The sequence below is a fragment of the Chiloscyllium plagiosum genome, unplaced genomic scaffold, assembly GCF_037043375.1.
Source record: "Chiloscyllium plagiosum isolate Xiang-an unplaced genomic scaffold, Cpla_swu_hap1 HiC_scaffold_167, whole genome shotgun sequence".
NCBI lineage: Eukaryota > Metazoa > Chordata > Chondrichthyes > Orectolobiformes > Hemiscylliidae > Chiloscyllium > Chiloscyllium plagiosum.
The window spans coordinates 170,216-193,986 of NW_028270306.1; the positions used below are offsets into that span (position 1 = coordinate 170,216).

The 23,771-nt window shown below is 44.6% G+C and overlaps 1 gene segment (V, D, J or C); it reads right to left on the minus strand.

The window, feature by feature from the left end:
* Positions 1 to 19,643, minus strand: part of LOC122546420 (immunoglobulin kappa constant-like) — a 32,324-nt gene extending 12,681 nt beyond the window's left edge. Inside the window, 1 exon segment of the C gene segment in view lies at positions 19,558 to 19,643. Coding sequence covers positions 19,558 to 19,594 — 37 coding nt within the window.
* Positions 19,644 to 23,771: the final 4,128 nt, after the last annotated feature.

Sequence of the window (23,771 nt, forward strand, 5' to 3'; positions counted from 1 at the left end):
TGTTCCCACTGGATCTTCCAATAGTGACCAGTAAACATGGGCTTCCTTACCACTGCACCCTCCAGTATCTGAGCTTCAAACCCCACATCCTCTCCATCACTACGTCAGCCCCTTGACCGCAGAAACCCTTATTCCTGTTCATCCCACCTCCTAACTCCATAATTCCGGTGTGCTCTCTCACCTTCCTTCCACCCGCTCCATAAAGCCCAACTGTCTGAAATGGAGTGGTCCCTTCCCTGTCTCACACCAAGGAGGAAATGGGCAGATATTTACTGAGTAATGGAGTAAAGGATGATGGAAAGTTGTCAGGAAAGTGGAGTTGTGTCTGAGACGGGATCAGCCATGATTGTATTAAATGGTGGAGCGGGCTCAAGGGGCTGAATTGCCTGCTCCTGCTCCTAGTTCTTATGTTCATCCACCACCCTCCCCCATTCCTCATACTGCAAATTTGTGAAACATCCTGGAATGTTTTGGATATCGAAGGTGTGATGTGAATTCAAAATTTGTGTTGAATTAATGTGGGGACAGAATTATGCAGGGACTGTGATAGCTCCTGCAGTTGAATATCCTGCTGGCAGGCTTCGGCCTTCCACCTACAGAAAGGGAAAGACGGGGAGGTCAGAATGTGATGTTGGGATCAATGGCATTGTCCCCCAGCAATGTGGTTTACCCTTAACTGCCCTCTGAAATAGCCCAGCAAGGCTCTCAGTTGTATCAATCGTGACGACGTCTCAACAAAGAAATGAAACCAGACGGACTGCCTGACATCAATTTCGACACAGTAAAGGTATTGACAGAAACAGCCCTGTCTTCCCTGCTCCATCCTCCTTACTGACATCTGGGGGCAAGTGCCAAACTTGGGAGAGCTGTCTCACAGACTAGTCACGCAACAGCCTGACAGAGTCATACTCACAGAACCATACATTTTTTTTTAGATTACATTACAGTGTGGAAACAGGCCCTTCGGCCCAACAAGTCCACACTGACCCGCCGAAGCGCAACCCATCCATACCCCTACATTTACCCCTTACCTAACACTACAGGCAATTTAGCATGGCCAAATCACCTGACCTGCACATCTTTGGATACCTCACAGACAATGTCCCAGACACCACCATCACTGTCCCTGCATGTGTCCTGTCCCACCAGAAAGGCAGACCCAGCAGAGCTGATGACACAGTGGTCTACAGCCAGGAGGGAGTTACCCTGAAAGGCCTCAAAGTTGACTCCGGACCCCATGAAGTCTTATGACCCCAGGTTGAACATGGGCGAGGAAACCTCCTGCTGATTACCAGGTACCTTCCTCCCTCGGATGATGAATTGGTCTCCTCCATGTTGAACAGCATTTGGAGGAAGCACTGAGGGTGGTGACAGGCACAGAATGTACGCTGGGTGTGGGATTTCAATGTCCACCACTGAGAGTGGCTCGGCAGCAGCATTACTGATCGAGCTGGTTGGTTCCTAATGGACATAGCTGAGGGACTGGCTCTGCAGCTGGTGGTGAAGGAACCAAAAAGATGGAAAAATGTACTTGATCCCATCCTCACCTCAGCTGTAGATGCATCTGTCCTTGACAGAATTCGTAAGAGTGACCATAACACAGTCTTTGTAGAAACAAAGTTTGACCTTCACATCGAGACTACCCTCCATTTTGGTGTGTGGTACCATCTATCTCCTATTGGACAGACTCCAAACAGATATTGCGATTCAAGGCAAGAGCATGAATGTAGATCATTGCCAACAAGTGCACAATCTCAACGTCTCATATACTGAAGCAGTCCATGTTCAAATGCAGCAATATCTGCACAATACCCAGGTTTCATCTGAGAAGCAACATTTCCCATTGGTGCCATGCAAATGCCAGCCAATGACCATCAGCAATAACAGACAATCTAGCTATCGCCCCTTGACAGTCAATGCTATCACCATCACTGAATCCCCACTATCAACATTCTGAGGTACCATTGACCAGAAACTCAACTGGACTCACCACAGAAACACAGTGGTTACAAGAGCAGGTTAGAGGCAAGGAATACTGTATCGAGTAACTCACCTCCTGATTCCCCCAAAGCCTGTCAACCAGGTCAGGAGTGTGATCGAATACTCCCCACCTGCCTGGATGGGTGCAGCTTCAACAACATTTATAGATTGATAGTGTCACAGAGTCGTACAGCACAGAAACAAACCCTTTAGCCAAACGTTTACATACTGACCAGGTTTTCTGAAGTGAACTCGTCTCATTTACATTAGGCCCATATCCCTCTCATCCATTCCTGTCTATGTCTATTGTATCCTATGTCTTTCTTATCCACTCAAAAAGCTTCATACCATCCAGAGCAAAGCAGCCTGCTTGATTGGCATCACATCCACTCTCACCATCACCGATGCTCAGTAGCAGCAGTGTGTATTATCGATAAGATGCGCTGCAGAAACTCACCAAAGATCCTCAGATAGCACCTTCCAAACCCATGGACAAAAATAGAAATTGCAGGAAAGCTCAGCAGGTCTGGCAGTATCTGGGGAGAGAAATCAGAGATAACATTTTGGATCAAGCATGAAATATTAATTCTGATTTCTCTTCACAGATGCTGCCAGATCTGCTGAGCTTTTCCAGCAATTTCTATTTTTGTCTCGGATTTACAGCATCTGCAGTTCCTTTGGTTTCCTTTCAAACCCACGTCCATTTCCATTTAGAACAAGAGCAGCAGATACAGGGGAACACTGTGAGCTACACGTTTCCCTCAAAAAAACTTAGCATCCTGACTTGAAAATATATTGCTGTTCCTTAACTGTTGTTGGGTCAAAATGCTGGCATTCTCTCCCAAGAACATTGTAGGTCAACTAACAGCTTATGGACTATAACGATTCAAGAAGGCAGCTTCCCATCACCTTTGGGATGGTACTGTGGCTCAGATGGTTAGCACTGCTGCCTCACAGGTTCGATTCCAGCCTCGGTCAACTGGCTGTGTAAAGTTTTCATATTCTCCCCGTGCCTGCGTGGGTGTCCTCCCACAATCCAAAGATGCGCAGGCCATATTAAATTGCCTGTAGTGTTAGGTGCATTAATCATGAGTAATGGAGCTGGTGGGTTACTCTTTGGAGGGTCGGTGTGGACTTGTTGGGCCGAAGAGCCTGTTTCCATATTGAAGGGAATCTAATCTAAAATCCTCAAGGGCAACTAGGGACAGTGTAAAAAATGCTGGCCCAGCCTTTGAAGCCCACTTCCCACGAGTGAATATACAAAACCAAATGAAGTGTCCCTCAGGAGGAGAGAGAATGTTCAGGGTCCTGAGCTCCATTTCCCAGCCCAGGCAGTTTGTCTCCCAATGAATGAATGAGATGCCAATTTGGAACCAGCTTCAGGGCAGTCTCATTCTGTGGTCCCAGGTCTATAAATGGGAATTGGAGATTGAGCTGAAAAGGAAAGATTTGCTGGGTTATGGGGAGAGAGAGGAGCAGTGGGACTAATTGGATCATTCAAAGGCACGATGGGCTGAATGGCCTCCTACTGTGCTGTAAGATTCCAGGGAGTTCAGACAATTCACAGTTTTCTTCCGACTCAGTAACAAACGTCCAGCTGCTCCGAGCTCCTTCTTTCACTTCCTCTATTGGTGAAGTTTCAACCTTGCGCTCTGACAGTCTTTGCAGTTATTTTTTACACTGGGGCTTTCTGCTGTGGTCAGAATCTCTAATAATAAGTGTCCAGTCAGTGACCAATCACAGCAGCTAAGAGCAGTCAGGACCGAGGAGCCAGGCTCACTGGGAAACACATTGGGAAGATCAAAGCCATCCTCTTCAGCTCCCGGTACAAACTCCATCCTCTCCCTGAGCACTTTGTGCTGCTCAACCAAACTCTTTACAATTTTAGCCTCATCTTTGAGGTTGATTTGAGCCCCATATCCTCCACATCACAAAGATCAGCCACCGAAAATCTCAGCAATGTCATGGGGACTCCAAACATGACCATTCCAATGTTATCCTGGTTATAAATCACACAATACCAGGTTATAGTCCAACAGGTTTATTTGAAGCACTAGCTTTCGGAGCACTGCTCCTTCATCAGGTGGTTGTAGAGAATAAGATTGTAAGACACAGAATTTATAGCAAAAGTTTCCAGTGTGATGTAACTGGAATTATATATTGAAAAAGACCCGATTGTTTGTTAAGTCTCTCACCTTTTAGAATGACCATGTTGGTTTCAGTTCTTTCATATGTAAATTGTAAAACGTTTTTTAAAAGTTACATTCTCTAGTGAACATTAACAATTGGCTCAGATAAGGTATTGAAGGTGTTAACTCCCTGTGAGGCTGTCTGTGCCACAATGGTCAGACAGATTCTCATTCAAAAAACGGATATACAGAATCTTACATGGATTCATGCAGTTTTTGAGCAAAGTAAGATCTAATTCTGCAAATACAAATTCACCCCACAAACTTATATGTGTGTGTGTGTGTCCGTTTACCTGTGTGTATGTTGTATAGTGCAATGTTGGAGGTGCTGGTGTTGGGCTGTCGTGTACAAAGTTAAAAATCACAGAACATCAGGTTCTAGTCCAACAGGTTTATTTGGAAGTAGCAGCTTTCGGAGCGCTGTTCCTTCATTAGGTAGCTGTGGAGAATAAGATCTGATTCCATGTTTGTTTTGTGGAACATTCTTAAATGTCTTCCGGAATTCCCTATAGACAACAGCCATTGCTCCCCAGTCCAACACCGGCATCTCCTAATCAATGTTATCCTGGCCCACATCACAACGGCCGCCACACCTCAGCTCATCCCAAACTCTGCTGTCAGTATTTGAACTTTCACCAAGTCCCCCACCCCACCCCACCACGACCACCCCCATCCTCACTGACCGACATAGGCTCCAGGTCCAGCAACACCTCAATTTTCAACTTCTCATCCTTGTTCTCAAATCCCTCCCTGCCCTCCACCCTCCCTATCTCTGTAACCTCCTCCAAGCTGCCTCACTCAGTGTGGTCAGCAATCTTAGAGACGTGCCTCTCTGCTTCTTCATCCAAGTCATTGAGAAATATCGTGAGAAGCTGAGGTCCCAGCACAGATCCCTGGGAATACCACGATTGACATCACTCATTGGAAAACACACACGTTATCCCCCCTCTCTGTCTCCTAACTCCGGACCCATTCCTGACCCAAGGTAAATGCATTTCTCAAATTCCATCTGATTCCATGATTTGGAGGTGCCGATGTTGGACTGTCAAATACAAAGTTAAAAATCACAGAACACCAGGTTTTAATACAACCGATTTATTTGTAATCACCAGCTTTCAGAGCGCTGCTCCTTCATCAGATGGTTGTGGAATGTAAGATCTGACTCCATGTTTCTTTTGTGGAACATTCTTAAATGTCTTCTGGAATTCCCTACAGACAATAGCCACCAACATTCCCTTATATCACCCATTAGGGAGCTCCTAACAAAGTGTAACAAGGTTGGTTAAAGATGTCTGAACCTTTGTAAATCCATGCTGACTCTCTCGGAGCAGTTCATGTTTGTCCGTTATTCTCTCTCTAAAAACAGACTCAATCACTTCCTGACAACAAACATTCAACAGAGATGTTCATTGTGAATGAGGTTAGTAAACAGCTAGCACTGACATGAGGGGCTGAATAGCCTCCTCCTGTGCTGGAGCCTTCTCTGTCTCCTTGACAGAAATATTTTACAGATTAAAACTAAAGACCAACAGCAAATTTAAAAATACAAATTAAAAACTCCTCAAGTAATTTCCACATACAGGGCCAGGCGATGTGGAGTAATTGTACGTTGGGGAAGCTGGTGGAGCCCATTGTAGCTCAGAGTGACCACGTCTGCAGCAAGTGTCGGTTGCTCAAGGCACTCCAGCTCAGAGTTGATGATCTGGAGTCTGAGCTTCAAACACTGCGACACATCAGGGAAGGGGAGAATTACCTGGACACTGTGGTTGGGGAGACAGTCACACCTTGGACTGGTTTTAAAGTTTCGCAGAGTGGGGGGAGGGGGGAGCGGGGAGTCGGGGAGGATCCATTTGTTGTTGTGTGTGTTGGGACCAACAACCTCAGCAAAAATAGGCAAAAGGTCCTATGTGGGCAATATCAGGAAAGCTATCAGAAGTATATATCAGATTAAACAGATAGAGGGAAATAAGAAGGAGGTGAATACAGCATCAGTGCTGAGGAACAGATTCCAGTGAATGGACCAAATAAGAATACAAATGCACAGAGTGTAAGGAGTAAATTCAATAATCTGCTCGCAGAAATTCAAATTTAAGATTTGGCTGTAGGATCAATTACTGAGACATATTCGCAGAATCATTAGGATTGGGAACTAAATATATCGGGTTAGAAGGTTCACAGGATGGACATGGGGAAATGGCAGAAGAGGTGGAGCAGCTTTATTGATTAGAAACAAAATGACTTCAATGGTGAGGGAGGTTATAATGAAGGAAAAGCATTCAGTGCAACTGAGGAGCAGGAAAGGATCTAAAACTGTAATAGATGTTGGATACAGGCCCCCTGGCAGCAGCTCTGAGGTGCTGGATTATATAAATGCAGGAATTAGACAAGTGTGTAGCAAAGCCAGTGCATTATTAATGGGGAAGTTTAACTTTAACTTAGATTGGGAGAGAGACAAGCACTCTGTCAGAAAGCTAGTGAATTTCTGGAGTGTATCCGGAATAGTTCCAACAGCAATAGGTTCTGGATGTAACAAGGGGACAAGCAATATTGGAATTAGTAATGAATAATGAGCCAGATTTAGTTATGAAACATTTGTGCATGAACATTTATCAAATAGTGATCATAACACGATCAAGTTAAACATCACATTTGAAAGTGAAAAGCATGAATCACCTGCTAGAGTTTGAGATTAAGGTAAGGGCCGACTTTAACGAGATGAGACAGAGACTGTCCACAGTAAACTGGGAAAATCTGCTCATGGGTAAAACAACTGAAGAGCAGTGGGGAATGTTGAAAGAAACATTCAGCACAAAACAAAACCAGTTTTTACCTGAGAGGGAAAATCTCCACTTCTTCGAACAAACAACAATGGACAATTAAAGAGATAAGGAAAAGAATAAAACTAAAAAAAAACTTACAAAAAAGCAAGTAAAATGACAGATTCTGCTGAATGGGAAAGATACAAAGGGCTACAAAGCAGCTTTGAAGAGCTACAAAAAGGGATTCTGAAAGGAAATATGTAAGGGATAACAAAATTAATAAGGAGAAATGTTACAGTTCCACAAAAGGGAAGCTGGGAGGTCAGGAGCAATGTTAGCCATTAAAAGTGGGGGATATTGTCAGTGACACTGAGGAAATGGCAGCCATGTTAAATAAATACTTTACCACAAGATTTGCAGTAGAAAAGAAGGAGGACTTGCCTGAAGTCCCAAAGGAATTAACAGAGGATCAGGGACAGGGACTGAATAAAATTAATGTCAGTAAAACATCTGTAATGAGGAAAATAATGGAACTAAAGAATGACAAATCCTCAGGACCTGACAGTTTCCATCTGAGGGTGATAAAGGTAGTAACAGACCATATTTAGACACCCTGACTATAATCTTTCAGAGTTCCCTGGATACAGGAGTCGTACCTCTGGATTGGAAAATTGCAAATGTCACCACATTTATCAAGGATGTGAGAGAAAATCCAGGGAATTACAGGTCACTAAGCCAACGTTTGTGGTGTGGAAATTGTTGGAGTCTATTATCAAGGATGAGGGTAACTGAAGACCTTGAAAATGGTCAGTTAATCAGGTAGAGTCAGCATGGATTCATGAGAAGTTGGTCATGGTGAAAAACCTCACTGAACTTTGTTGAAGAGAAGATGAAATTCCTGGACACTGTAATGTCTATGGATGTTGTTTATATAGACTTCCAGAAGGCATTTGATAAAGCCCCATGTAAGAAACTGATAACTAAGGTAGACATCTGCAGAATTGAGGCTAAAATACTGACACACTTGGAAATTGGTTGAGTGACAGGTGACTGAAAATAGGGATAATGAGTAAGTGCTGAAATTGGCAGGATGCGACCAGTGGTGTCCAATAGGAACGTGTGCTCACACCTCAATTAGTTACATTATGTATCAATGACTTTAATAATGGCATAGAAAGTCCGATATTCTACTTTGCTCATGACACAAAGTTAGGTAGCATTGTAGATAGTGTTGACAGACTCATAGCGTCATACAGCATTCATCCAGGGCAGTCTTTAACAGTGTCTAATTTGTCTTTGATTTACAACTCCTTCACCTCCATCCCTCCCTCTCACTGTCTCTCCCCACCCACTTCCCTACCTCAGCTGGATAGATCTCACTCTGAGTTCCATCCCTCTTTCTCTCTCCATGCTCCATCCCCCCCTCTCTCAGTGCTCCACCTCTCCCTCCATTTGAGCTGCTGGGAGTCTGATCTGAGCCAATTCCATTGAATCCCATGAAGAATAATGATGGGATATTTGGAGTGTGACTTTGATTATGTAAATGTGAACCATTGCAGCAAAGTCATTACAGATGGTTTGTACAGACAGCAAAGCCCAAACCAGAGCATTGTGTCAATCAACACAGAACCAATGAAAGCTTCAATAAGAACAGTTATTAATGTGATTCTCGGAGATGTGTCATTATTCTAGTTACAAATGACTCTTTCCCAGTGAAGGGGTCCATCCTGCTGAATATTAGATACAGCTGGGCTTTGGAGAAATGTTGACAGATTGAGCGTAATGTGGTGGAGTGTGACCTTGTTCACTTCCACAATAATCATTCAAATGTGACTGGAGCGTCCTTAAGTCCAAATTACAACATTCATCATTGGGTGTCATCCATTAGGTGTGACAAATACAGAAACTCACTATCAGTGAGTTCTTATCAATATCCTTTTAACAACTCAATTTTAGGTAAGAATGATACACTACCTACCCTGTCTGTGCAATCTTCTTGTCTGGGAATAGGGAATGAATTTGTGACTACATACACTTTCCTGGAGTCTACACAGAATCAAATTGAACAGTTTGGTTCAGGAGCCAATATTACAGGAGAACTCCAATTACTCCAATCAACTGATTCTCCAACATGGAAGCCCTCTGTTACGTTGGCCTGTTTCTGTTAGTGTTTGTTTTATTGTGTCTGAATTACCAAATCCATTTCACACTTGAATCATGTGGTACATCGAAATGTATCAATACAAGTCCACAAGATAACGGAGCAGAATTGGGCCATTTGGAACATCAAGTCTGATCCACCATTCATTTACAGTTGACAATGTTTCTCAACCCCAATCCCTGTAGATCTTGATCCCTTGACCAATCAAAGAGCCAATCTATCTCTATCTTAATTCACTCAATGACCTGGCCTCCAAGGCCCACTGCAGCAATCAGTTCCACAGGTTAACAACACTCTGGCTGAAGAAATTCCTCCTCAACTCAGTTCGAAAGGTCGTCTCTTCACTCTGAGGCTGTGCCCTCGGGTCTTCAACTCTCCTATTATTGGAAACATCTTCTCCATGTCCACTCAATCCAGGCCTCTCTGCATTCTGTAAGATTCAATGGCATTCCCTCTCATCCTTCTAAACTCCATCAAGTACTGAACCAAAGTCCTCAATGACTCCTCATACAAACATCTTTGTATTTTCAGAGCAATACCGCTAAATCTAGCTGTTGATCTTTCTCCACATACAAAAATACAGTGTCTGAATTCTCTAATATCTCTGAATTTGTTCACCTAATAACAGGCAGTTCACTTTGGGAATTGTCCAGTTCTTTTTCGATCTTAAGCATTTTCTCATCCCCTCCTTGATTATACTCACTACTTGACAAACCTGTACATGTCAGGATGGTTCCTCAAAACTTGGGAGAGGAATTAAGGATGCTGGTTTTGTGTTGAGGTTTACCTACAACTTGACAAGTAGGACACATTTTATAAAACTGCACCACATCTTTATCCAATTGTGGCTCAGTAAAATTGCTGTTTCTGAATGCCTGTGTTTTCCAAATCCCCATGTGACCTGCCATGGGAGCTGAAAATGTGTTGCTGGAACAGTGCAGCAGGTCAGGCAGCATCCAGGGAACAGGAGAATCGACGTTTTGGGCATAAGCCCTTCTTCAGGAATGAGGAAAGTGTGTCCAGCAGGCTAAGATAAAAGGTAGGGAGGAGGGACTTGGGGGAGGGGCGTTGGAAATGCGATAGGTGGAAAGAGGTCAAGGTGAGGGTGATAGGTCAGAGTGGGGTGGGGGCGGAGAGGTCAGGAAGAAGATTGCAGGTTAGGAAGGCGGTGCTAAGTTCGAGGGATTTGACTGAGACAAGGTGGGGGGAGGGGAAATGAGGAAACTGGTGAAATCCAAGTTCATCCCTTGTGTTTGGAGGGTTCCTAGGCGGAAGATGAGGCGCTCTTCCTCCAACCGTCGTGTTGTTGTGGTCTGGCGATGGAGGAGTCCAAAGACCTGCATATCCTTGGTGGAGTGGGAGGGGGAGTTGAAGTGTTGAGCCACAGGGTGGTTGGGTTGGTTGGTCCGGGTGTCCCAGAGGTGTTCTCTGAAACGCTCCACAAGTAGGCAGCCTGTCTCCCCAATATAGAGGAGGCCACATCGGGTGCAGCGGATGTAATAGATGATGTGTTTGGAGGTGCAGGTGAATTTGTGGCGGATATGGAAGTCTCCTTTGGGGCCTTGGAGGGAAGTGAGGGGGGAGGTGTGGGCGCAAGTCTTGCACCTCCTGCGGTTGCAAGGGAAGGTGCCGGGAGTGGAGTTGGCGTTGGTGGGGGGTGTGGATCTGATGAGGGAGTCACGGAGGGAGTGGTCTTTATGGAACGCTGATAGGGGAGGGGAGGGAAATATATCCTTGGTGGTGGGGTCCGTTTGGAGGTGGCGGAAATGACGGCAGATGATACGCTGTACATGGAGATTGGTGGGGTGGTAGGTGAGAACCAGTGGGGTTCTGTCCTGGTGGCGGTTGGAGGGGCGGGGCTCAAGGGCGGAGGAGCGGGAAGTGGAAGAGATGCGGTGGAGGGCATCGTCGACCACGTCGGGGGGGAAATTGCGGTCCTTGAAGAAGGAGGCCATTTGGGTTGTACGTTTTTGGAACTGGTCCTCCTGGGAGCAGATGCTGCGGAGTGAAGGAATTGGGAAAATGAGATGGCGTTTTTACAGGGGGCAGGGTGGGAGGAGGTGTAGTCCAGGTAGCTGTGGGAGTCGGTCGGTTTGTAGTAGATGTCCGTGTTGATTTGGTCGCCTGAGATAGAAATAGAAAGGTCGAGGAAGGGGAGGGAGGAATCTGAGAGTGTCCAGGTGAATTTGAGGTCGGGGTGGAAGGTGTTGGCGAAGTGGATGAATTGTTCAACCTCCTCCGCCATGGGAGTCTCATGTACTCCTTGCACTATGATAGCTGGGTGGGACCACTAGCCAATGTCTAACCAATCATTCTTCATCTGTTGGTCTATGAGGGGGTCTCCAATTCCTCATCAGCATTCCATTCTGAAGATGATAGCACTCTGCAATTCCTTCAGCCTTGATTTCAGTATTAACTGACTATGTTTATTTATTTCATTCAGGATCTGCTTTTTGGATCTGCTGTAATTAGGGACATCATAGCAAACACTCCACCTGGAATATCTTCACCCTTTCGGAAAGTTTCAGCGATCCTTTCACTTGCCTGTGGTGTCACATCACCCCTTATTGATGGATTGTGTTTAACCATCGCCCTGGTTACCTCACACGAAGGAGAGAGACCAGGAACCTATTCCTGTCATTGTTCTGTTTCTTGGCCCTCCTTGGACATTCTGTAATTATCGGGGAAGTTACTGCCTTTAGTCCTGACAAATCATTCCCCAGAAGGAAATCAACTCCCTCAACAGGGAATGTTTTCCCCGCTCCGAGAATTACTTCTCCTGAGAACAAATCACATTCCAGTTGCACTTATACAATGAAAGTGGAATATATTCTCCACCAATCCCATTGATTAATACCTTAGCTCCCATCAAGCTCTCTGGAGGGAAAATCAATTCTTTCTCCAGTCAAAGTGATTGTGTTGCCCCTATATCTCTCAGTTTGGTTCTGGGTTTAGCTGAAGAAAAGGGAATCACCATTCCTTTTGATAAAAATCCTGTCCATCTCTCATCTACCTTACAACTTCCTTTATTAATGACAGAATTCACCTCCAGCCTTTTTGTTATAGTTACAGCTACAACCTGCTCCGTGGGATTATCTGTCTGTGTTCCCTTCTCTGACACATTTTTACTAACTCCACTAAGTCCCATGGGTCTACCTCACAACTTCCAATATTCCAAACACAGATGGCCCACCTAATTCCCAGAGAAACATTTCAGCTTCTGATCATCACTTCCACCCTCAGCAATGTCCTTCAGAATCTGAGGAGGAGTTCTTGGGCTGGTCTCTCCTGTCCATTCTCTCCCCTGGCTCCCTGCCTTCCTTACACTCACCCAATTTTTATTTTTCTCCCATTTCTTGGTCTTAAAGGAAAAAGGTTTCTGGAGCAGTCTCCCATCAGGTGACTTCTCCACCTCCTGATGCTGCTTGGCTTGTTGTGCTCTTCCAGCCTCCTGTTTGTCTACTTTGGATTCCAGCATCTGCAGGGTTTTGGCTTTAACGAAGTCTATAATCATCAGCCATTGTAGCTGCCTGTCTTACCGTTGTTACTCTTTGGTCTTCCAATTCTGATTCTAGAAGGGAAGCAAGTTTTAAATTCTTGTCAAAGAATAATTTCTCTGAGAGCATTGTAAATAGTCTCAGCCTTTAATGCTCTTGTCCACCTGTCAACATTATTTTGTTGAATTCTCTCAAACTCAGAGAGAGAATTCTGGATGCCTGTGTTTTCGTAATCCCCAAGTGACCTGCCATGGGAGGTGTCCAGGCTGTTTCTGTAAGTTCTGAAACATTTGCTGTATGTTTCCAAGACCAACTCATATGTGCTTCGAATAGCCATTTTCACCTCCTCATGATCCCGAGAACATTCCTCTGACAGGGATGCAGAAACCTCTTGTGATTCCCAAGTTCGTTTTTGCATGGGGAAGCGCCCACCTTGATTGTGTTGCTGTCTTGACAAAAGACATGAAAAATGCTTCCACATCCTTCTCTTCATTGTCATAGTATCATACAGCAAACAAACAGGCTCTTATGCCCACCATATTGATGCTGATCACTTTACACCAAACTGCACTAATCCCCCTCCATTTACGTGCACTTGGTCCATAGCCTTCCATGCCCTGGCATTTTATGTGCTTGTCTGAATGTGTCTTAAATGTTGTGAGAGGAGCTGCCTCCACCACCTTCTCAGGCAGCACATTTTATATTTTTTCCACCCTCTGGGGAAAAGAAATCCCCAAATACCCTCTAAACCACTTTTTCATCATGTTAAGCTTATTCCCTCTGGTAATAGACATGTCTGCCATGGGGAAAAGATTCTCATGAACGACTTTGTCTACGCCAGTCATATTGTTGTATACCTCAATCAGACTCCCTGCATACTTCCTCTGCTCCAGAGAAAACAAACCCAGTCTATCCAGTCTCTCCTCATAACTAACACTTTCCATCCCAGGGAACATCCTGGTGAATCTCCTCTACACCCTTCCAGTCCAATCATGTCCTTCCGACAGTGTCATGACCAGAACTGTACACAGTGTTCCAGATATGGCCTAACCAATACTCTGTAAAGTAACAACAAGACTTCCTTACTCCTACATTCTACACCCTGGCTAATGATGGCAAGCATCCCATGTGCCTTCTTCACCACCCTGTCTAGCTGTGCTGATGCCTTCCGGGATTGATGGACTTGTACACCAAGGTCCCTTTGTTCCTCACTACTCCCAAGGTACATAAGAACATAAGAACTAGGAGCAGGAGTAGGCCATCTGGCCCTTCAACCCAGCTCTGCCATGTAATAAGATCATGGTTGACCTTTTCATGGACTCAGCTCCCCTTACCCATGCTCTCACTATATCTTTCAATTCCTTTATTGTTAAAAAAAAACTGTAATAGCTTTAAAACTTTTCCTGAAGTGGCGCCAATTTCTTTGTTGGGCAAAGAATTCCAAAGGTTTGCGACTCTCTGGGTGAAGAAGTTCCTTCTCAATTCGGTCCTAAATCTTCTCCCCTTAATTTTGAGGCTATGCCCTTTTGTTTTAGTTTCACATGCCAGTGGAAACATCCTCGCTACTTCTGTCTTATCTATTCTCTTCATAATTTTATATGTTTCTCCATGATCCCCTCTCATTCTTCTAAGTTCCAATGAATATATCCCAGTCTACTCAGTTTTCTCTCACAGGCCAACCCTCTCAACTCCCGAATTAACATAATGAACCTGCTCTGCACCCCTTTGTGTGCCAGTACATCCTTTCTCAAGTAAGGAGACCAAAACTGCGCGCAGTACTCCAGATGTGGCCTCACCAGCATCCTGTACAGCTGCAATATAGCCTTCCTGCTTTTAAACTCAATCCTTTTTGCAATGAAGGCAAAATTCTATTTGCTTTCCTAATTGCTTGTTTTACCTGCAGATCAAACCTCTGTGATTCATGCACAAGGACACCCAAGGTACATGCCTTTAATTGTGTATAACCTTCCCTTATTAGACCTCCCAAATTAGATCACCTCACACTTATCAGGATTAAATTTAATCTGCCATTGCTCTGCCCAATTTACCAGTTGATTTATATCAGACTGTAGCCTGAGTCCTGGTAATCCAAGATGGCAGCTGACTAGGACGCTTCGTCTGTTTCATTTTCTTCTTTCTATTCCACCTTTTTTTGCCTTTTCTTTTGTGTTTGTCTTTTGTCCTTCTTACTTATTTACTCTCCTGGCCATGGACTCCCAGTCTCAGACACCTGGCCTCTGACCCAGTGCAGCCCCAGTGAGGCGGCCTCTGGGCTTGGTGTGGCAGTGTCCTGGCCTGGCAGGGAGACTCTTGGTTCAACATGGTGGCTTCTCTGTTCGATGTAGTGCCCTCTCAGTTCCATGTGGTGGCCTCTCGGTCTAACATGGTGGCCTCTCAGTTCGATGTGATCGCTTCTCGGCCCAGCATGCTGGATTCTTGGCCTAGCGTGGTGATCTGTCAGTGGCTCAGCGTGTTTATCTCTTGGCCTACAGGGTGGTCTCTTGCTGTATATGGTGGTGTCTCAGCCCGGCCTGGCCTCAGCATGGACTTCTGGTCACAAGGTGATGACTCAAAGTATGATCCCATGGCAGCTAAGTGCTTAAGAAAGACTAATGATTGAATTTCCAGATTTATTTCTTTATTTTCTTCTTAAAAACTTAAAGGTCTGTAACATGTAACCTTTAACTTCATTCTTTCTTTCTACCTTTCCTTTAGATTCTGTACCTCTATTCTTGTCCCTAAGATGGCACTGTGCAAGGCGATATTACATACATTTCACTGTCCTCCCATACTTTTATACTTGAGTCCACATGACAATAAAATAAAAATCAAATCAATATCAACACCACCAATTTATGTGGCATCTGAAAACTTTCTAATTAAACAATCTCAGTGAAATCATTACAAACAGAAAGTATCACAGCCCGAATCCCTGTCATACACCACTGGTTACAGGCTTCCAATCACAAAGACAACCCTCCACCATCACTCCTTGCCTCATATTTGAAAGCCCCTTTTGGATCCAATGTGCCAACTTGCCTCGGATCCCATGGGCTCTTACCATTTGGACTGCCTTCCATGAGAGGCCTTGGTCAAACAAATCAATACTGGCATCCCTACCTATCCAAGTATTGGTTAATCCTGTACTTCAGGATAATTTCCCTCACACTGACATCAGACTAACCGGTCTGGAATTGCCTGCCCTATCCCTGCTGCCCTCTTGAACAAAGGAACCACATTGACAATCCTCCAGTCTGGCACTTCACCTGTGGCCAGTGAAGTATTAATCAAGGAAAAGGCAATCAAACTTTAAGACAATGAAATGAAAAATACAGTTAAGTTAAACCTAAGGATGCGATGGAGAAATGAACCCCTTCTCCCTGTTATTTGAGAACTATAAAACAATTACATTTGTGTTTTGAATTCTTTTGAATTTGTGCTTTAGATTAGATTAGATTCCCTGCAGTGTGGAAACACGCCCTTCGGCCCAACCAGTCCCCACCAACCCTCCAAAGAGTAACCCACACAGACCCATTTCCCTCTAACTAATGCACCTAGCACTATGGGCAATTTAGCACGGCCAATTGACCTAAACTGCACATCTTTGGACTGTGGGAGGAAACCTACGCAGACACAGGGAGAGTGTGCAAACTCCACACAGACAGTCGCCTGAGGCTGGAATGGAACCTGGGACTCTGGTGCTGTGACGCAGCAGTGCTAACCACTGAGCCACAGTGCCACCCCACATACTTTCTGTCAGAATGTTTTATCTTCATTTCTTTGTAAGGAGGTCTTATTACTAAATCTGAATCATCAGCATTTGTGCTTATGCTCCACAGATGCTGCAGACCAACTGCATTTCTTCAGCAGCTTTTGTGTTTGTTTCAGTCTGAGATCTGTGTTGTCCAATAATACCAGCAGTTGGGATGGGAATAGTTGGCTAGCATTGTGATTATCACTCTAGTTAGAAATTGGTACTTTGTATTTGATGAATCCAACAAATCCTTGCACTGTTTTCACATCTGTCAGTCACCACATCACTGCTACTGTTCTTACCTTTCCAGCTTCCAGGCAAATCCTTTTGCTCTCAGTGTATGTATGACTTAAGTACTTAAATTGGGCATCTTTAATTGCAAACTTTCTTGTTCAGCTTAATGACTCTTTCTTTCTTGTTCCTGACAATGTAGACACTTAATTTCTGCACTGCCCTTATCTCATTCCATAATAACTATGAAACTTGTTTTTTTTCAACTATAATAATTGTAAAGAATGATATATTAATCTTTGTGGCATTTAATGGATATAACTTTCGCTGGTTTCTCAAAAGTGCCGGTTCATAAGGTGCAGATTACAACAAAATTTGCTGCACATCTTTTATAATGGACTCCCGTATTTCTCCCACTACTGATGTCAAGCTAACCGGTCTACAAAAACTACTGTGTTCTCTCTGTCTCCCTTCTTAAATAGTGGGGTTATGTTAGCCACTCTCCAATCCATAGGAACTGCTCCAGAGTCTAGAAATTTGAAAGATGACCACGAGTGCATCTATTCATTCTTCTGCCACTTTTTTAAGTATTCTGGGGTGAGGGGATCAGGTTGCCAAAGATAATTTATGGCCCCGCTTGCCCTCCTTTTTGTTTAAGCACCTCCCCAAACTTTCTCTCCTCCTGAAGGGCCTCCCTTCTTGTTGATGCTCTGTCCCTGATATTTGCTTCCTTCTTTTCCTTTCCCAAACTATCCATACTCCTAGACATCCAGGATCCCAGGAGTTGCTGTCCTTGCCTTTCTTTCTGAGCTGGCCCTAAATTCTCACTGTCTCACATTAAAAAGATTCCCACTTTCCGAATGTCGACTGACCTGCAAGTAGCTGCTCCCAGTCTATGTTTGCCAGATCCTGTCTCACGACATTGAAATTGGCCTTGCCTCACTTTAGACATTTAACTTCTGCACTACCCTTAATCCTTCCCATAATAACGATGAAAGTTATGGAGTTTGTTGACTATCTCCAAAATGCTCACCCACTGACTCTCCAACCATTTGATCGGCTTCATTACCGAGGATTGGGTCCAGCACTGTCCATGTTTAGAGGGACTATCTATGTACTGGCACCAAAAGCTCTCCTGGATGGACTTTAAACATTCCACTATTAACACAAAGGCAATCCCAGTTCATGTTAGAGAAGTTGAAATTCCCCACTAATATAACCTTATTCCTCACATCTCTCTGTGATTTGATGACATATCTGCTCCTCTCTGTCCACCTGACTATTGGGAGGCCTGTAGTATAATCCCAGCAAAGTGACTGTCCTTTTTTTATATCTAGCTCTACCCAGATGGCTTCATTTGAAGAGCCTTCCAAGAAATGCTCCTTCAATCCTGCAGTGATGGTCTCCTTTATCAATAATGCAATACACCCACCTCTCTTGCAATCCCTCTATCCCACCTGAGACTTCTCTACCCTGGAATGTTGAGCTGCAAGTCCTATCTTTCTTCAATCATGTCTCAGCAATTACAACAATATGATATTCCCACGTACTGATCAATGCTCTCAGTTCAACCGCCTTACTCGTCAATCTCCTTACATTAAAATATATACAGTTCAGCTTTCTGGTCCTCTTATGTTCTGGATCCTGTCCTAGTGGTTTTCTGTGTAGCCCTTACTCTCCCATGAAGGGAAACATCCAGCATTTACCCTGTCAAGCCCCTTAAGAATTCTGTACATTTCAATGAGATTACCTTTCATTCTTCTAAACTCCAGTGATCAGATTCCAAACCTGTTTGACCTTTGCCCATAAGACAATCGCTCCATACCAGGAATCAGTCAAGGGGACTATCTCTGAACTACTTCCAATGCAGTTCCTGTCCTTTCTTCAATAAGGAGCCTGATACTGGACACCATACTCCAGATGTGCTCTCACCAAGCCCCTAACCCTAACCCCTGTACAGCTGCAGTAAAATGTCCCTGCATTTAGATTGCAGTCCCTTTACAAGGAGCACCAACACTCCATCTGCCTCTGGATTCACTTGCTGTAGCTGCCTACTAACTTTGTGATCTTGTCCCCCACATTACACTCCATCTGCCCAATATTTGTCCAAAGCCCAGCTGTATCTAATATTCAGCAGGATGGATCCATTCACTGGGAAAGAGTCAATTGTAACAATGCTCTGGTTTGGGCTTTGCTGTCTGTACAAACCATCTGTAATGTTTTTGCTGCAATGGTTCACATTTACATCATCAAACTCACACTCCAAATATCCCGTCATTATTCTCCAAGGCTGAAGAATACGGCCCTGGCTGATCCTTTCCCTGCAGCAAGGGATCCAGTGGAATGTCATCATTCGAATCCATATTTGAGAGGAACAGGTCCACTCAAATCTGGATATCAGTTTTGGGAATGTGCTGGAATGCTGGATCTGAGAGTGGAGTCTCCTCCAGAATTGGGAAAATGGAACAATGAGAATTCCAATCAGACAGAGCATTGTCTGGGAGGAAAGAAGGGAGGAGCTCTTTCTCTCTTTCTCTCTATCGCTCTCTCCCTTTCTCTCTCTTTCTCTCTGTCTGTCTCTCTCTCTCTCTCTCTCTTTCCCTTTCCTTCTCTTTGTCTTTGCCTCACCCCATCTCTCCCTCTCCTTCTCTCTCAGTGTCGATGCTGACTTCAACCTCTGAAGGAGTTATCTGTGGGTCAGTGTTTAATCGAAGGGGCTGGGTGTCAGTATATTTTCGATGCTGTAGGGTTTATGAGCATGGGGGGAGGGGATTCAGGCTCCATTCTTTGACGTCAGACAGTGATGCCTGACCCAGTGGGTCAGACTGTGATGCTATTGTTTGCTGGCACTGACACTATGATATTGATTGCAATGTCACTCAGTGTGACAGGAGGTTACGTGGCTTGATCAGTGGTGAGGGAGGAGCAAACTGAACAAGGAGCTGCAATCATTAGTCATGTTTGAAACCCTTCACACAGCCCTTACCTTCCAGAAACCAGGTCCCAAGTTCGATTCCAGCCATGAGCGACTGTCTGTGTGGAGTTTGCACATTCTCCCATGTCTGTGCGGGTTTCCTCCCACAGTCCAAAGATGTGCAGATCATGTGAATTGGCCATGCTAAATTGTCCATAGTGTTAAGTGCATCAGTCAGAGGGAAATGGGTCTGGGTGGGTTACTCTTCAGAGGGTTGGTGTGGGCGTGTTGGGCCAAAGGGCCTGTTTCCACACTGTAGAGAATCTAATCTAAAAAAAAAGTTCCATACAAGTGTTATCATGTTCTATTTTAAATAAAGATGAAGACCAATTATAAACTTATTCTGAACCTTTCTGCACAAATGAATTCTCAAATATATCTCAAAAATGTTGGTGTCCCCAAGGCTTTTCCAGAGCAAGGTATTGAAGGAAATCAGTTTTTGGAGGGAAATGGTTCTGGAAAAAATAAAGTTTGTTAAATCAGCAGGGACAAATAATCTATTTTCCAGACTACTTCAGGACATGGTTGTAAAGTATTGGAAACATTGTTGGTTATCTGTTTGTGGAATAGTCCTGCAGAGTGGAGGGCAGCTAAAGTCACACATCAATTGAAAAGGCGGGAGAGAGAGAGAGAGAAAATAGAGAATTTTTGACCAATTAAATAGACATCAGCAGTGGAGAAAGTTCATTACAAAATATTTTATTGCTTAGCTCTGAGAAAACAGTGACAGAATTGGACAGAGTCAGCATGGCATTTTGAAAGGGAAATCATGATTAACAACTCGACTGGAATTGTTTGAGGATGTAGCGAGTAGATTTGAGAAGGGAAAGCCAATGGATGTGGTTTGTTTGGACATTCGGAAGGCTTTTGATAGGTCCAAGGTAAGATGTTAATCTGTAAAATTAAGGCTGATGTGAGTGGGAGTAGCATATAGACATGCAGAGAGAACTGGCCACCAGACAGGAAACAAAGAGACAAAGTAAATAGACCTTTTTCAGAATGACAGGTAGTTACTAATGGGGTATCATAGGCCTGGATCCCAGCTATTCACAAATATACATCTGAATAATTTATAAGAAGGAACTTAAAATGATATCTCCAAGTGTGTAAATGGCACAAATCTGGGTGGAAGGGTGAGCTGTGAGAAGAAGGCAGATATACCACAGTGTGATTCAGAGAAGTTGGGAGAATTGCAGATGAAATATAATGTGAGGGTACCCAGTTTAATAGTAAAAACGGGAAGGCAGATTGTTATCTGAATGGTGATAGATTTGGAACGGGGAGGTGCAATGAGACCTGGGTGTCCCTGTACATAGGTCGCTGAAAGTCAGTGTGCAGGAGCAGCAGGCAGTGAAGAAGGTAAATGGGATGTTGGCCTTCAGAGTGAGAGGATTCGAGTACAGGAGCAGGAATGTCTTGCTGCAATTGTACAGAGCCTTAGTGAGATCACACCTGGAGTATTCAATTCCAAATTGGTTCAGTGACAGGAAACAGGGGATGAGGCAGAAAGCTGTTTGTGTAACTGGAATCCAGTGTGCAGTGGGATACCACAGGGGTCACTACTGGGTCTCTTTTCAGTTGTGATCTATAGAGACAATGTAGATGATAATGTGACGGGGAATGATAAGTAAGTTTGAAGATAATATGAAGATTGGCTCGGTGAAAGAAGGAGGTTGCAGGAGGATGTAACCGGATTGGTCAGACAGACAGATCAGAGGCAGATGGAATTTAACCCTGATAAATGTGAGGTGATGCACTTTGGAAAAAGGAACAAGACAAGGGACTCAATAAATAGCAGGACTAGTTGAACTAAGTTAAGCGTAAGAGTAAAAATGGTAGGAGATCCCAGACCTGTGTTATGCTCCTCTTGTTCAATGTGGGAACTCAAGAACATGGCTGATGTCCCTGACTCCTTCACGTGCAGGAAGTGCTGTAGCTCCTCTTAGACCACATGATGGCTCTGGAGCTGTGGATGGACTCACTTTGGAGCATCCATGATACTGAGGAGGTCGTGGATACCACGTTCAGTGAATTGGTCACACCGCAGATTAGGATTGCTGAGGGAGAAAGGGAATGGGTGACCAAATGGGAGAGAAAGAGCAGAAAAGCAGTGCAGGTGTCCCATGCAGTCATGTCCTTCCAAAACAGGTCTACTGTTGGGGGAGATGGCTCACCAGGGGAAGGCAGCAGGAGCCAGGTTCATGTCACCATGGCTGGCTCTGCTGTACAGGAGGGTGGGAAAAAGAGTGGAAGGGCTATAATCATCGGGGATTTAATTGTAAAGGGAGTAGATAGGTGGTTCTGTGGTTGAAAATGAGACTCCCAATGGTATATTGCCTCCCAGGTGCACTTGTCATAGTTGACTCTGATCGGCTGCAGGACATTCTGAAGGGGGACGGTGAACAGCCAGCTGTCGTGGTGCATACAGGCACCAATGATTTGGTCATAAATGGGATGGGGTCCTAAAAGCAGAATTTAGGGAGATCGGAGTCAAGTTAAAAAGTAGGTCCTCAGGGATAGTAATCTCAGGATTGCTACCTGTACCCTGTGCTAGTCAGCGTAGAAATGAAAGAATAGACAGGATTACTGAGTGGCTTGAGAGATGGTGCAGTCAGGAGGGTTTCAGATTTTTGGGACATTGGAACCGGTTCAGGGGGAAGTGGGACTATTACAAATCAGACAGTCTGGAACCAATGTCCTTGGGGGTGCTTTTGTTTCCGCTGTTGGGGAGGGTTTAAACTAATATGGCAGGTGGATGGGAACCAAATGAGGAGGTTAGTGAACAGTAAGGAGGCAGTAACTAAAGCCAATAAGGAAATAGATAATGAAGTCAGCGTGACTAAGGGGAAGAGTAGGCAGGGAGCAGATAATGAAAGTAAAGGGACAGGTGGTCTGAGGTGCATTTGTTTTAATGTGAGAAGTGTAGTTGGTAAGGCAGAGGAATTTAGGGCTTGGATTAGTACCTGGGAGTATGATGTTATTGCTATTACAGAGACTTGGTTGAGGGGAGGGCAAGACCAGTAACTAAGTATCCCAGGATACAAATGCTTCAGGTGGGATAGAGAGGGAGGTAAAAAGGGTTTGAGGAGTTGCATTACCGGTCAGAGAGGATATCACAGCTGTGCTGAAGGAAGGCACTATGGAGGACTCGAGCAGTGAGGCAATATGGGCAGAGCACCAAAATAGGAAGGGTATGGTAACAATGTTGGGGCTGTACTACAGGCCTCCCAACAGCGAGCGTGAGATAGAGGTACAAATATGTAAACAGATTATGGAAAGTTGTGGGGGCAACAGGGTGGTGGTTCAACCCTGTCATGATAGGTGCTGCAAGATGTGCCAGAGTTTGGACATGGATACCACCATTACACATGGGGACACCTCCCACCATGTACATGGCAGGTACTCATGTGACTCAGCCAACGTTGTCTATCTTACACGTTGCAGGCAAGGGTGCCCTGAGGCATGGTACATTGGGGAAACTGAGCAAAGGCTATGGCAACGGATTAATGGGCACAGCACAACAATCAACAGACAGGAGGGTTCCCTCCCAGTTAGGGAACACTTCAGTGGTCCAGGACATTCGACCACAGACCTTCAGGTGACCACCCTCCAAGGCGGACTTCGGGACAGGCAACAGTGAAAAGTGGCTGAGCAGAGGCTGATAGCTAAGTTCAGTACCCATAGGGAGAGCCTCAACAGGTGACCCCATTGCACTACACACACACACATACACACACACACACAAGCACTCTTATACACACACATATACACGGACACGCATATACACAGACACGCACACAGACACACACATACCCTTACAGACACACACACTCCCACACTCACACATGCATCCTCTCAGAGACTTAGACCACTCTACACTCACACACACACTCTTTCTCATAGACACTCACAACCCCCCACCCCAGACACGCACACACACTCCCACACACATGCATCCCGTCACAGACATAAGACACTCCACACTTACATACACACACACACATACACTCTCTCACACTCACAACCCCCAACCCAGACCGAAAGACAGACACACACGCACACACACACAGACAAAAAGACCCACATGCACACATATATATATATACATTTGAGGGGTGAATTTGTACTTGCAGAGTTACATTGTACTTTGCTCAAAAACTGTATGAATTCATGTAAACCTCCGTTATCTCATTTTTTAGATTAGACTCAATCTAAGCATCATGGCA